The 15,908-nt window shown below is 38.1% G+C and overlaps 1 protein-coding gene across 1 annotated transcript in view; it reads right to left on the bottom strand.

Annotated features, from left to right (window-relative positions):
- mafa (MAF bZIP transcription factor a) overlaps window positions 1–14,817 on the bottom strand; it is a 90,236-nt gene extending 75,419 nt beyond the window's left edge. Inside the window, exons 1-2 of the mRNA XM_032561089.1 lie at window positions 13,404–14,817; window positions 6,087–6,151 (exon numbers count right to left, since the gene is read on the bottom strand). Of these exons, the coding sequence (XP_032416980.1) occupies window positions 6,124–6,151; window positions 13,404–14,371 (996 nt within the window). The 5' untranslated portion in view covers window positions 14,372–14,817 and the 3' untranslated portion in view covers window positions 6,087–6,123. The remainder of the gene's footprint in view (window positions 1–6,086; window positions 6,152–13,403) is intronic.
- Between the last annotated feature and the right edge of the window lie 1,091 nt (window positions 14,818–15,908).

The following is a 15,908-nucleotide window of genomic DNA, read 5'->3' as shown; positions in this document are numbered from 1 at the left end:
TTATTTCCCATATTCCTTCCCTTTGCCATTTTCTGTTTAAATCTCTTAAGTAGCCCAGTACAGCGAACTATGAAGGATGCTCCTATCAGCAACTTACTATGTACAATTTGGTTTCCATTCAATTGTATCTTTTAAAGCAAGACACTAAAAATGTTCCAGAAGCATCTGATATTTTGCCATTTTTACTTTCAGTATAGAAAATAGAAAAACATATTTGGATTCAAGAGTGATGCTGAACTCTATCAGTGCAAATGCAAACCTGGCCTGCAATGAGCACCCACAACCTGGGTAAATGACTGTGAGGGCTGCAGTATGGCAGAATGAAGTGTGTTCATTTCCTTATTTATTGACTCACTTGCTTTTCTCAGAGTGTTTGAAATTAATAACAGCCAGCAGAAATCAGACAGAGGAATGAAAATCAGCACTTTCCCCGCAGTGAAGCCATTCATCAAGCTAACGAGGGGGAGAATAAAGCAGGGGAGGAAAGCAGGGGAAAAGTGACGTTTGGAGAGGGAACGGAGAGAAGGAGGGAAGCAGGTGCAGTGTGAGGCGGAGGGAGGGTTTGAGAAAGTGACGCTGGTAAAAAAGAACAAGAACAGAAGGATTATAAGCATTTGGGAGATAGCTAGAAATCCTAAGGAGGAGGAGAAGCTGGGCGTTTGTCATTGCAGCCTGCATAAAGAGCAATATGAGTAAGATATGTTTCCTTCAAAGACAAATACCAACACATAGATGAATATCCTAAATAGTTTTAGGAAAATCAGTTTATTTACCAGTTATGAGTTGACGAAACCAGCTTTTGCCGAGGTCCATGGCCATCCCCTAGTAATCAATCTATTAAAAATGCATGATGTAAAATTTCAATATTGTCACTTGTGATTATACAGAATAAGATAAAACCAAAACAAATCTTGGTCATTGCACTAAATGCCATTTCTTTTACACAGCTTCCTCACGCTACAGGACAATAGTTGGGCCTGCCCTAATCTACAGGAATTCACCTTGCCATGGTTGTGGTTCCAAGCTGCTCTTCCTCCTCTACAGTCCACTAAAGACCCCGTAGCATCTCACACCCCAGAGTAGGGCTGACTAAGCACTTGCCACTGAGTCTTTCGTCACCAAGTGAGAAAGTAGCACCATGCTGAGATCACTGCCACAGGAAAATAATTAACAAAGTGGAGCTCAGTCCAAACTGAGACTAAATCTAATTCCTCTCCTCTGTGACAGTAAGCTGTAACTCTCTCTTTTTTGCTTTCTCCTTTATTATTTTTTCCAACCATTATTGCATTGACACTTACATTTAGAATTCAAGTTTTATGTTTTGAAGTTCTGTACTCATGATCCCAGGAACTTAATCTTTTGAAATACTCATAAAGGTTATACATATGTCTGTTTAGTGTGATGCCTAAAAGCAGTAATGCATTTAAAGTTTTGAAGTTGTTTTAGAATTTGACTTGAATGAACCTGAGACTATATACTCTGTTGCCTCTAAATACAAAAATTGATTCATTTGACTGAACATGGATATCTGTATTTTTAACTTTAAACTTAGACCACAGTGTCTTCGGTCACCAAGGCTAAATATAGTCATCTCCTCCTGAGCAGTCTCCAGTTTCTCACTCCTTTCCAAGAGGCAGGTGGAGCAAAGAAGAAGAAAGAGGGGGTAGGAGGTGTAACACCCAGTCTTGAATAAATCATCCCTTGACTTTTGACCCATATGGAGGCAAGAGGGTGGTTTTTATACCCCCTTACTCTGTATGGTCTTTGCATTACCCTCCTCTACCTCATTCATTTTCTCCTTCACATGACAGGTCAATCTGGATCGATTTCATCTGCCCTCAGTGACTGAGACCAACATCCTGGCACCCAGAAATAGAGCATGCTGTAATAAAAATGTCTTAGAGGAACCATCACTGTTAGCATGCAGCCATGTGGTAAGCATTTTGGAAACATGCATAGGACTTCATTTACAACATGTATAAATTGACTACACTGACAGAAAAAAACTTCTAAAGACACAAAATTCTCTTTTGATGAGATGTGGTGCCAGGGTTTTACTGTTTCAGGAAATTTCAATTCAATTGTTATCACATGCACTGCTTTTTCACAAATGAACCAGTGCGTTCCTCGTATTGTATGCCAATGTGACCACATGCTTGTACATTTTCTAACCCAAAAAATGTGTATGTATCTATATTTGTGTTCAGTTTCCTATTCCAAAGTCTCTTTCCTACAGTGCATGTGCACCTGGAGTTATATCTTTGTCAGCAAATTCTAGGTTTTTCAACTCCCTGCTGGGCTCTGAAGTCTACAGTCCCTTTGCTTGGTGTGGCAACCCCCCTTGGTGAGTCTGCCTTTATAACACACACTAAACCAGTGGCAGGTGAAATAGGTTGACAGCTTCACACCACTGTATACCTGTATATTTCTCCAGTCCTAACTTTTGTTCTTGAGCTGGAGGAGTGGTGCTATGGTGACACGGTGACACTGGTGGGTTCTCAGTTTTCCAGGATGGAGTCAGGATGCTCTTTCCCAAGGCAAGGACACCTGGATCTCCATGTACATTTCTCACCCTGTCCTCCTGGAGCTATGTGGTCAGATTGTACATCAACCCTTCAGCCCACCTCCACCCAACCTTGCTTCTTATATGCATGGATCTCAATAAAACAAAGAGATGGCTATTCCCCAATGCATCCGCTTTGGAGAAGGTCTCTGCCAACTAGACAGACGAAACCACACTGTTTTTGTTCTGTCTTGGCTCAGATGAAAGGTTGTCAAAGCGCTGCATCAGAGCAGTGCAGCAGCATGGCTGGGAAAGTGAGATTTATGGGGCAGACTAAGATAGACACACTCATGGTTTTCCACTTTCATTCGTTTAACATCCGTTCTCTTGGCATTGTTTATATTCAACACCCCGTAGCAGTGACCAGAGGGCACCTAATTCACATTGATGACTTCGAGGTGGGGGGGGGGATCACAGCACTTAAAACACTTAATCTAAAGAAGATTTGTCCTTGTCATCCTGGATGGCTTTTGTCCTGCCCCCCCTTCTGAAGTAAAGTGAATCTGGAGTAAGGCCAGCCACTAATCCCACACCCCACATGGACACAATCACGTAAACAATGCTCAGTACAAATACTTGCACATGGACACTCGTCTCCACACTGTCTCCCTTCCTGTCATGACTCAATTATTGTTAACTCATTACATAGACAGAAATATAAATCTCACTTGGGTAATTTTAGAGGTACACTTAGGAGCAGTACGCTATATTTACACTTAACTGATTGGAGAGCAATTTTGAACAAGGTACTTTTTTTCACATTGGGCATGGAGACTTTACTCCTACTGTAAATAAAAGTTGTACCACCATAGATTTTGTGGAGCAATTTATAACTAAGACGACAAAAAAAGGCATGAAATATAACACACTTATTTCAAGATCTAGCACCACCAAAGGCTTTTTTTCTTTCATTTAAGACAAAATGATGACAATTAAGGTTGAGAAGTGTGCCAATTTTTGAATGTTGTGAGAGTAATATTTTACATGTGTAGTTATTTTTGTTACAAAAATTAGTGTATGGAGTTGTACTTAATGGCAGATTCTATGAAATACAACATAATTTAATCTTTTTCTGTTCTTTGTAAACCTTGAAATTGTGCTTAAATTTTAAACAGATACATAGATTGCCTTTGATATTTTCTTCACAAATACGCTGCTAAGTGACATCACATATTGTTAGTCATTCTTGCATTTCAGTCAATCCCTTTCTCAAGAACTTTCCAACATGCAGATAGAATGAAACTCCAACCGATGACCTCATACATCAAGTCCCACCCCTGCATATAATTAACATTTTTGTGAAATTTTGTTTATTTACAAAAGCCTAATTTGTGCTACTGTATTGAATTTATGACGTTACTAAAACATATGCATAACAGTGAGAATGACTTGAGAAGAAACAATCTTGCTGAATGTGATTTTTAAATTCTTGTTGAATGAGGAAAAATTACATTCATTTTTGAAGTTTGAATTCTGAAAACAAATGGTATACAGGCAAGAGAAAAAAAAATCATTTCTAAGTTATGAGTAAATTGTTAGTACTGATTATAACAGTGTTATTTTAACTCCAGATCAAACCATTTGTGGGGGAGATTGTAGTGACCAATAATCAGCAGAAAGGGAAGTAGAAAGACTAAAGAAAATACTCAAACTGGAGTGTACAATAATATATCACATCTGTCTACTAGCTACACTCCATTAATCTCGAGTTTTATTTCTGTTCATGCACTAAAGGATTGAAGGTGATGTGCCAGTTTAAGCTTTTAGCTCTGAGATCAGTTGGTGGACCCAGTCCATAACAAAATACAAAAATAGTTGCAGCAACTCGAAAGCAACGTCTCAGCTAAAACTCCTCTTGTGTCAACACAGATTCAAACTTTCCCTCAAGAGTGGGAAAAAAAAAAATCTTATACCCAATGGCCTTTATTTCAGGTAACAATGAGGAAAAAAGCAACCGCTGTCAAAAGCTTTAGTATGGAATTACTCTACCCTGTTCATCGCTTTTTTTAGCTGTGCTCCACCTAAATTACGTTAAGCATTTATATTCAATCAGTCTGAACACAGATGCAATTTATTATTCTAGTTTCTTTATAAATATCAGTTAGCATCAGTCTTTATAACTATCAGTGAGTGTGTAAAACAGGCTGTGATATATTTGTGCATGATCACTTTATGCATCTAGTCTCTGAAGAAATCAGTACAAACACAAAAATGTTTATGTGTGTAATGTATTTAGGTCATTTGATTTGAAACAAAGCATAACATCAATGAAGACACTATGCATTCATATTGAAAGTTGCCGTAAAATCAAGTGTTACACTTGATATGGTCAAGATTCAAACAAGAAAAGTGAGATTTCTAAAATGGAATATGGCAGACACGTGTATAAATGGATGTGATAGCTTCAGAAGTTAAATTAGTCACACACATAATGCTGTTTTACCACCTAGTTTGTTGATATAAATCCATGCTAAAAAAAAGATGGTGATAAATCAATAATTACTGACTTGTGTTGCTAATTATAGCAACGCAAGTCATTGAGTACCACTCTTCCTACTCATTTTCTCACTGGTAACTGAAACAAAATTATGTTTTAATTTCCACTTAAATGCAATGCATCACGGTCTTTTTTTTCTTTGTTTAAATTTTAATATTTATTTAGAATTGACATAACTGAAGTAATAAATTATGACAATCATAATTCATCAACAGTCTAAATGTAGCTGTATAAATTTTGATATGTCTGAAGCAAGATCTGGTGGAAAGCGTGAAAGGAATGATAGTTGTTTACAAAGTTAAAAAAATAAAACAAAACTAACACACAAATTGTGTTCTTCACTAAACTGTAGTTCACAAACTGAGTATAGATACAAACCTTGAATTTAGAAGATCACAGCACTTTCAGTGAAAAGTCATGCATAAGCTAACATCCTGTCATGCTTGTGTCTCATGGCTAAGTGAAATCATTAAAGGAACAATCGGGTTAGCTACACACAGTCTCTTTCTCACAGCATTGATTTCAGCCCCAGCAGCCCATTCTTCACTCTTCCCCTCTCTTGTTGTCCGAGACAAAAGAGAAAATCTTAATATTTAATTTACATTTGAATGGTGGCTATAATCTGCTGGCTACACTCTTCATCAAGCATGGCGGAAATTTTACAACTGTGTTGTCTGTGAATGTGTTGGACTTTTTTGTGAACTCAAAAGGAGGACTGGATAAATGATTGTCCATTGTTATTTTCTGAACTGTGAAACACATCTGGGAAGGATTTTGCCAAAATCCAAAATGTTTTCCATTGAGAATTTACTTTAAAGCACCGTTACACTTTAAAAGAAATTTGCTCTTTTTATTAAGTGAAATAAAAATGCATAAACAATTTACCTGTAAAGTAATACATAAAAAAATATCTAAATGTTTTAAAAGTAGTTTTTAGATTTATAGCATTTCAAATAGTGTTTTTAAACATTTGCGCTAAAATAGGACTAAGAGGAAAATAAAAGAATGTAAAGGAGGGCGATTTACCTCAAAGAACCCAGGGCAAAGAAGAAGGGGCGTGAAATCACAGATGGAGGAATTTTCTTGATGACCTAAAGAAGCAGATAAGATTGAACACAACATATCAGCATGGATACATTCATTTAAATACAAACACACATTGTGTCACCTTCGGTGCTGATTTCAGTCTCTTCCTTCTACCATCCTGCTCAGCTCACATGACGACCCACACAAACAATCACAAAAGAACAAGTCGAGCCATTATGACTGAGATTCACTCTCTCCGTGTCTGTCTGCTGGAAAACAGTGCATGTATCATAGATGGCATGGGGAAATGTAAAAATTTGCATGCAAATAGATTCTACAGGCATAGCTCATGCATCAAGACACTGAAAGCAAAAAAAGGCAAAAATACATGTGCAGTACTTCATCAGAGAAAAGGTAAAAAAGGTTTTTAATTCTGCTTATTTTGAGAAATTACATGTCATTGTTCTTAACATCCAGTGTTTTTTCTATGCAGGGGATTTGATTCAATTTTTCTAATAACTTGTGACTGAAATTTACATTCAAGCTCACCAGTAAATTACACAGAGGTAAGCAGGTTGTGTAAAGTGGGATTAAACACAGTTATTTATAACCTCTATAAATGTTGCTACAGATGTGTCAACATGAGTGTAACTTTCTGGTTGTGTGCACTTATGCCAAACAGGGTCCCTTTTAAAATGCCCTGAAAAGTTACAGCTGTGGAAATATTTTGCCAATTCACTGCAGTGCAGGAAATTTTAAGTCATAAGACTTTCAAATAAATGGCACATAATTCACTTCTACAAAAGTAAATAGAAGCTGCAGAAAAGCAACAGAAATGCTCCACTATGACAGTGAAACATAAGAATGTGATGTGAAATTCATAAAAAATAAATGAAGGAGTTAAAAGTACATGTAAAGGGGATGCTCACTTTGCTTAACATTGATTAGATGCAACTTCTAAATTCAGGTGCAAACATTTGTAGCAAAATTTAAAATGTCTAATTTGGAATGCTGTGTATTTTTTTTAGCTAAATCTGACATATTCATGTATTCATATTTCAGAAATTAGAACATGAGCTGTGATGAGGTTCATTTGTCAGATTAAAAGTAGGTAATAAACAGACTTTTAATCAATTATTGGTCTTCTGAATTCTAATGTAAAATGCCATGTTTATCTTACCTGTAAGTTATCAAAGTTATCAAAAGTGAAAACATCGGTGTATGTGTAATTATTCAATATAAAGTATTTATCTTAGTGGATTGAATTACTAAAATGTTCAAATCTGTTAACAATATTGTAATAAATACTGTAATCTATCTATCTATCTATCTATCTATCTATCTATCTATCTATCTATCTATCTATCTATCTATCTATCTATCTATCTATCTATCTACAAAGTGAATATATGAATACTATTTTAAAATCAAAGTTTTTCTATTTGTGTTATTTTGTCAGCCATGGTGTTGCTACGGTTGAAAGATAATCTCACATTTGTTTAAGTCACAGGCTTCTAGTTTGGGTCTATTTACAGACGTATAAAATTATCCCTTCAAGAGGCTATACCACCTCATTACCAACATAACCGGCAGCTAGTCTTTCAAGGACAATTCTCTAATGACACCACGCATTTCCTCCTAATATCTATTTGAGGCGTGCTTTCTGCCACAAAGGAAGAAGGTGTACAAAGGGCAAAGTCAACTCTGATGACCGGTCACAGATGTTAACTGATGCCTGAAATTCATTGAATCACTGAAAGTCTTTAAATTAATTTTGTCTTTATGGCTGCTCAAACACAGAGTAGGCCAGTGATCAGTGTAACTGCTGTCTTGTTGGATTGTCTGGTGTCACTGGTAACCATGTGAACATGTACTGGAATCTATTTTATGGTATGCTTTTTCTCATGAACAAGATGCAAGAAAAAAATACATTTCTTTATTGTTGTTACTGAGAACATTACTATAAATTGCACAACTGCAATTGCTCTGACGTTTTTTGGTAGCTTTATTGTACTGCATTTCATGGTTGTCTTGATTAAGTCCCATTAAAGTGTGAAACAAGACACACAAAAGTTCAAGTCACTAAGTGTGGATTACTGCCAATTTGAGAGGAGGGAAAATGAGTTTGCTTTCTTCTGTTTTACTCTGAAAAGACGTGGCGGGGGCCTCGTTTATAGAGGATTGGATAGGATCCATAATAAAAGTCTACATACACCCAAAAGGTGGAAATGGAATGCATTATGATTAGCATGAAGTTATCCTCAATGTTCTTCCTGTACTTAACAGTGACACTGTTTCTGTTGAGAAAAAGCATAGAAGCGAGGATAGAACTAACCATCAAGACCCTTCTGCCTTTACCACACTGAGCAAAAGTTGGACAGAATACTGCATTTGAACACCTTTTATTTGTCTTAATGCCACCATCCTCATGGAGGAGATTACCCACATAATACTAGCTTTACTCTCACAAACAAGTTATTTAAAATGTAGTTTATACTTAGAAAATGCTTTAAAAGGTTGATTTTTTTACTGTCTGGGTAATGTATAGCAATTTGACAGGAATGTTTGAATTTTCTGTCTTCCACGTTAGATGCGCATGCATATTTCACTCAGTGGGGTCTGTGAAGAGGAAATGAGCATGAGGTCCCCAGGGTTAGGATTACTCTAATGACTTTGAGAGCAGCCTTGTGCGCTGTAACTTCTGACCTCTGTTCATCCTTTTGTCCAAAAGAGAGACAGCCACACGCATGCAGAGACACACTTAAATAAGTTTCCACACACATCCACGTTGTACTTGTCTGCACAAGCACCAATTAGCATCTCACACAGGCCAAAATTACTTATGAAAGACGAGCAGCAATGCAGAGATTTGTTTTATTCCTTTCAGCGCAATCTAAACCCTGCTATATTTCACATCTAGAACCAGCTTTGAAGTTTTATTCTGTCAACTGACCTACGGTTACATCAGTGAACGTTGCGCTGCATCTTGTAGAGTCGGCCCACAAAGCACCAAAGTTTTACATGGGCACAACTCTGGAGTAAAGATCAGATCAGTTTGACTTCATTTACTGTATTCCAATGAGGAAAGGGTTAAAAAATAGATTTTAAAAAAATATACAATGAAGAATTAACTTTAAAGCATTTTCTTTTATTTTTTACATATCACTCAAGGGACTTAAAAAGCCGTGCCACAAAAATGCATGGCATTCAGAGGAGTGAAGCCAAACATCTGGCCAAAAAGGATTTTGTCTCTGAAATATCAAACACAGATGTAAAATAGAAAAGGGTAAAAAAAAAAACATAAAAAAAAACAAAGAGTTAATCTCCCTGAAGTGATTTAGTTCAGTGTTGTGGTTAATATGAAACATCAAAATACAGCAGCACTACTGCTTAGATCAAATAGATGTAATTAGATAAATTGAGGAAGAAGGAGAGCAGCTTGGTTGTAAATTGCATGGTGTGTGCATGCTAAGACCCAAAACGGGTACAGCTGCACGGAGCTGCACTCACGATTTATCATCTCTACATCGCAGGAGCCAGTGGCCCACACCACTATTAATCATCAGCAAAATCATTTAATTCAGCCCAAGACCGACTATTGTCTCAGCCTCTCCACTCACTCGGGGCAAATCAGCCACCAGAGCAGCAGCACACACGTCTCAAATGGGATACAAGTGGTGGGTTAAAAATGCCTTTTTCCTCCCCTCTCTGTTTTTTGGGGAGGTGTGTAAGTGCATCATCATCTGCAGGTGGTGTAGTTTGTCTTTTATCTCTTTGTCTCTGTGTAATTTTAGTAATAAATGTATACCTGCAAAATCTACAGTCTGAACAAAATTAGATAATTAAGTGCTTTATTAACACTGAGAGTGTGGTTCACTTTTTATGAATCTGTCCTCTGAAGCCCTGAGTGTTTCTTCAAAATGTACTTTGGCGCATCGGTTTTCCTGTTTCAAAAAAACAGATTGTTCTGGAACGGTGAAAAAAGATGCCCAAGAGGCTACTCCTCGTACCAGAACTTACAAAAGCACTTTTCATCTTGTGTTTCAGAAGACAAGCATTTTCAGTTAACACTATGGTGCAGTAACACAGCTATGTTGAAAGAGGTCAACCAAAGATGTATAAACAGCAGCCAAAAAAAGGTAAAAGATTTAGTTGAGAAGCGCAGAAGTTTTTCCTGCTCACCACAGCGGTTGACTTATACTGATACCTCCTTGTGCGCCGACTCACTTGCCTGTCACAGCTGTGCCCTCATTGCAACCCGTCGACCTGAGCACGTCCGCATGAGGCCAACAATCAGACCCACTGACTAACAGAGCAAGGCTGAGCGAAACTGGGTAGGCCGAACGATGACACTCCGATGACAAATGCTCTAAAGCGAGGATACCACACAGATGCAAACAGGACAATGAGAAAGAACAAAAGTGAGGTGCAAATCTGAAACATGCAAAACCACTAGAAACTTGCATGTAGAAATGCAATTAAAACTCTCATTCAGGGAAATACACCCACGTTTGAATCCATACCTATATAAACACATGCTGGCACAAGCTTTACACACAGGAACACTCTCAAGAACACCTCTGCTCAAAAACAATTAGAAAGCCTGCAAACACACTCTCGCACGCGCACACACTCATCACAGTTTTCAATAAAATTAATAGAAACTGTCAGCTGAATAAACCTTGTAATCAGTTTTAGATAGAGATGGTAGGAAATGGTTTTGTATAGAACATGTATAAAATCAGAATATGAAACTCAAATGGGAACAAAGCTGTTATGCAGTGGGAAGATTTATCTTTTGTTAAAATTTGAAGGTAGACTTGTGGGAAATATGATTTATGTGAGCTAAAAAAAGACATTAAACTTTTTTAATGTCTTTTTCCCTAAGTTATTTTTTCTTAGGGAAAGAAATAACTATAATCAACTGGGATAATCCAGATTACAGTATCTTATATGCATTAGGATGTATGGCCTCTATCAGTCTAAGCTACTGTCCAAAACCTTATTTTATAAATTTAAGCTCATAGCTTCAAAATGTTTTGGGAATTTTTCCCCACTGTTTTGGCATGACCTGTCATTTAATCATTAGCGGGATACAAATATATTAAATAGTTAAGAAAAAAAAGTTGAAAGTGAATAGTCAATGTGGCACATCAGCTTGTTTGTGATTTCCCTAATGAATGCTTCAATCACAAAGACAAAACGTCTCTAGACAAATCAAAAGAGAAAAAGATGAGAAACTTAATGAAGACAGTTACATACATTTATTGCATATCTTTTAATTGTATGAAATGGAAAAAAAAACGAGCACATATGAACATCACATAAGGTTAGTGAGTGGTATAATTTTGCACAGCAAAATATATATATATATATTTATATATATACTATGTATAAGAAAAAAAAAGAATAATTAACATATTATATTTCTAAGATTCATTAGCGAATGGTGCTTTCGTTTTTGTACATGCAGGGTAACAATCCCTGAAGATCCAACAATGTCCAGACATCATCGATTAGAATAATAATAATAATTATAATAATTAGTTATTGCTTTGCAAATATTGACTTTGTTTAAAGACAAACAACATTCTCTTCCGACCTGATCATTACACATTAAAGCGTTACGATTAAGTCGTAACAGGGTGTCAATCTTATCTTTATGACAGCTGTCCAGATGAACTTTTTATTTCCCTGACTCCCACATAGCGATAGGCGAAATCCTTTTCTTTTTAGTGCAGTTCAGTACGTCAGTTTGAAAGAGACACATTTCTCGAAAGTATATTGCAAGTCACTTCGCCTTCAACAATGACAATTAAACTTTTTTTCATTTTTTTTTTTCAAATTGTATTTTTATGCAATTTTTATTATTTTAAATATTACTTTAAAATAAAAAAATAATAATAATTAAATGTGTGGGTGAAATCAGAGCGCACACTCCAGTTTATTAATGCATGCTGCAAAAGCACCGTTTCTGAACTGGACAACGCTGCCCACTTTATAAATTGGAGCTTAGCCAATTTTTTTTTTCTTAACGATTTTTTTCCTTCTTTTTTTCCCAAAACAACTTCTCCTTGATTTGGCAATCTGTGTTTCAACCTGTTGTTGTTTGCAAGTTGCATCACAAAACTTTAGAATTAAATTATGTATTGAAAATTATTCAAATGTTGACATATGCACAATGATATATATTTAAATAACAAAGTCTTATAGCAACAGACTAGACTTCCAGAGACTGGACTGGTGATTTTCTTATAATTGTGAAGTCTTTTTTTTTTTTTTTTTTTTTTTGCGTCCTCTCGCTGCAGGATCTCCGCCGACAAAAGTTCCATCAGGTAATGCTCTGCGCACTTTCTGCAGCCTACAATGACAGTCGATGGTGGAGCACTTCAACACAGCTGAAATGCACTTGTATACGTTTAAAGGGGAGGGTGGGGGAGTCCTGTCACTTTTTTGTGTTCGTCCCAAAAAAGTGAGGAGGCCAAGATGGAGTTATGAATGACATGCTGGAGTCATCCGACCAAATATAAAGAAAGGGGGGGAAAAGGAACATCTTCAAGCACAAAAATAAAGAAAATAAAACCATACATGTCCAGCATGCAGGGCAGTTCAATAGCAAATTTCTTTAAAACAATGTATAGTTTGTGATGAAAGTACAGTCATTTTCGTTGCTCAACACAATGAGAAACAAACGCATGAGATGAGGTGGCGTCAAATGGCAGGCTTGCGATTCTCCAAGTTTGGTAAATAAAAATAAAACATAAAAAAATAGCCCGTTTGCAGCTTTGACAGGGACCTGTACATTGAATTACAAGTAAAATGTTGTAAAAGGGAACACTGATAAACTTCATAGGAGTATGCTTAATGCATGCACGCACACTTTATGAACAGCGGGACGTTGAGTCAACTTTCAAAAAAAAAAAAAAAAAAAAAAAGAAAAGAAAAAATAAGAGCACTGCAAACCTTATGAACAGCGGTGGAAAAAGAGCCTGACAGACATCGTATGCGCTATATACAGCTAACAATAAAAAACAAAAAACAATTGATGAAAGTTTCCTTATAATGCCTGTCCAAAAATAATAATAAAAAACCCTCCACATCTAAACAGTCACAGACTTGAGGGAATTGCTTCTTAAAAAAAAAAAAAAAACAAGAACAAAAAAGTATAAAATCATAAAAAAACTTGACAAATTGGTTCTTTGTCTATTTGGCTTTGCGCAAAAAAAAAAGATAATAAAAAAAAAAGCTTCATAACCAAAACTTTTCGGAGGGGTGACTTTTTTTTTTTTCTTTTTTCGCGATAAGTTTGAGACTCACATGAAAAACTCCGGGGATGAAGGGTTGTTGTCACTGCTGGATCCATTTTCTCTGAAGCCGTTGCTGATGAGCTTCTCATACTTTTCCTTGTACGCGTCCCTCTCCCGGACCAGCCTGGAGATTTCTTGCTTTAGGTGCTCGACCTGCTGCATGAGTTGCGTTTTCTCCCCCTCCAGGACGTGCCGCTGCTGAACCCGCTTGAACCGGCATGACTGAGCGTAGCCTCTGTTCTTTAGGGTCCTCCTCTTCTGCTTCAGTCGGATCACCTCTTCCTTGCTGACCCCCCGCAGCTGCCGGTTGAGCTCCCGCACCGACATGGTCACCAGCTGCTCGTCTGAGAACCGATCCTCCAGGCGCATGTGAGGGTGATTCGTCCCAGAGGTGCCGTTGGACTGAACGCCGGGTGCCTGGTGGTGACTGCCGTTGTGGTGGTGATGATGGTGGTGGTGGTGTTGCGCCCCGTTCTGGGCAGCTGCCGCAGCGATCACAGCTGACACCACGGCTGCGGCGGAGCCCATCTCTTCCCCGGCCATGGAGCCTCCTGTCCCGGCCGCGCCAGTAAACTGCTGGCCCCTCGCGTAGCCATCGAAGGACTGGAGCTGGTGACTGCTGTTGATGAGCGCCTCGACTGCGTCTTCGGGGCTGAAGCCCAGCGCCTCTGGATTCAACTGCTGTTGATAACCGGACATCCAGTAGAAATCCTCTATGTGTGTCTTCTGCTCGCTCCCCGAGCCCGGACTGGGCGCCGAGAAGCTTGGGGAAGGGGGCACCGAGCTGCAAGGCGTGCTCATCGGGGTGGAAGACAAGGATCCCCCGGCGATAAGGCGACTGCACTGGCTGATGTTGCGATCGGGCTCCACCGGCTCCTTTTTCACTTCAAACTTCATCAGATCGAAGTCATTAACATATTCCATGGCCAAGGGACTGGTGGGCAGGTCGGAGTTGCTCATTGCCAGCTCTGATGCCATCCTCTTGCTGCTGCTGACAGTCCTCCAAGCGGGGTGAAGAGCAGCTGTCAAACTGGGCTGGTTGGGAAAGACGTGAGCCAGTTTGATTTTTTAAGCGTTTGTCTTGAAACTAGAAAAAACGAGGTTTCGCAGCGTCCTTTCTGCGCAGCCACGGAGTTGCAGGCGTGCGAGAGGAGTTTTTTCTTTGCGGAGTCTATTGCACAGACGCAGCAGTGCCGCGCGCACGAGTAGCGGAGTCCTCTTTCAGCATGTGAAACACGGTGGTTTTGTGTTTCAAACATTTAACACTTTACGCCTTCTTCAGGAGCACATTACGCGAGCGGAGAGAAGGTGTAGGGGGAAACAAGCCGAGAGTCGCTCTCGCACGTTTGATGCCGCTGAGTACCTAGTGGGACGATTTTTTACTGGGATCACACAGCAGATGAGTTTAAGAGCATTGTAGCCGCCCTGACGTAAGGCTGGAAACGGGAAATTGACTCGGACGAAGAGCCAATAGGGTCGCACACTCGCAGAGCTAATTAACATATCAGAAGCGCTCAGAAACAAACTTTTCTCAACTGACAGAGGCCACCAGCTGCCTGTCAGCCCAACTTACTCTCTTTGGCTTCAACGATTGAACTTTGTTTAATAACTCTGTATTTTAGTTATTAAATAAAGTGTTATCCATGCATCATAACGATATATGGCATACGGACCACTGTCCCATTTAAAACAAGAAAGTTTTACATGCTAACATTTAAAGAAAAAGGATAGATAGATAGATAGATAGATAGATAGATAGATAGATAGATAGATAGATAGATAGATAGATAGATAGATAGATAGATAGATAGATAGATAGATAGATAGATAGATAGATAGATAGATAGATAGATAGATAGATAGATAGATAGATAGATAGATAGATAGATAGATAGATAGATAGATAGATAGATAGATAGATAGATAGATGCTTCGGATCGTTTCACTAAAATAGAAATGCACTTTTCTATTTTAGTGTATCTTTTCTGCATATATATTGCAGTACTTTTTAAGAATTGTTTAATATATGGTTTGTTTCTTTTTAAATATTTTTTTCTCAATTGCATCTACATGTCGTACCACACATTAACCGTCAACGGACCTCGGATACAAGTTTTCGTCTGAGCGCTAATTCTGAATTTGTCATGTAAATAATATGACGAATGAACTCGCAGGTTTGTCCCGTCTCCGCTATGAACAAAATTGCAAAACTCAACACTGCCACCTTTTGGTCATGTAAGCATTCCTCTCAGGCAGCTCTATGCACAAGTTGCAAGGAGAAAGAAAGCGATTAGAAAGAACATGATACACGTGTTCTTAGAAATAATTAGAAGCACACGCATACACACATATATATATATAAAAGATACATTTTTATGTATATTTTTAGAAGATACAGCGACATTCTCTTGTGAACTTAAGATGTGTCCTGCTAGAATGTCCAAGACGTCATGTAAGAAGAAATGAATGCTAGTGACCCCGGTGTTCGGTTCAAACTGTTATGATGTGCCACTGT

The sequence above is a fragment of the Xiphophorus hellerii genome, chromosome 4, assembly GCF_003331165.1.
Source record: "Xiphophorus hellerii strain 12219 chromosome 4, Xiphophorus_hellerii-4.1, whole genome shotgun sequence".
NCBI lineage: Eukaryota > Metazoa > Chordata > Actinopteri > Cyprinodontiformes > Poeciliidae > Xiphophorus > Xiphophorus hellerii.
Note: the sequence above shows the minus strand (reverse complement) of the source record. Positions and strands in the feature narration are given on the sequence as shown.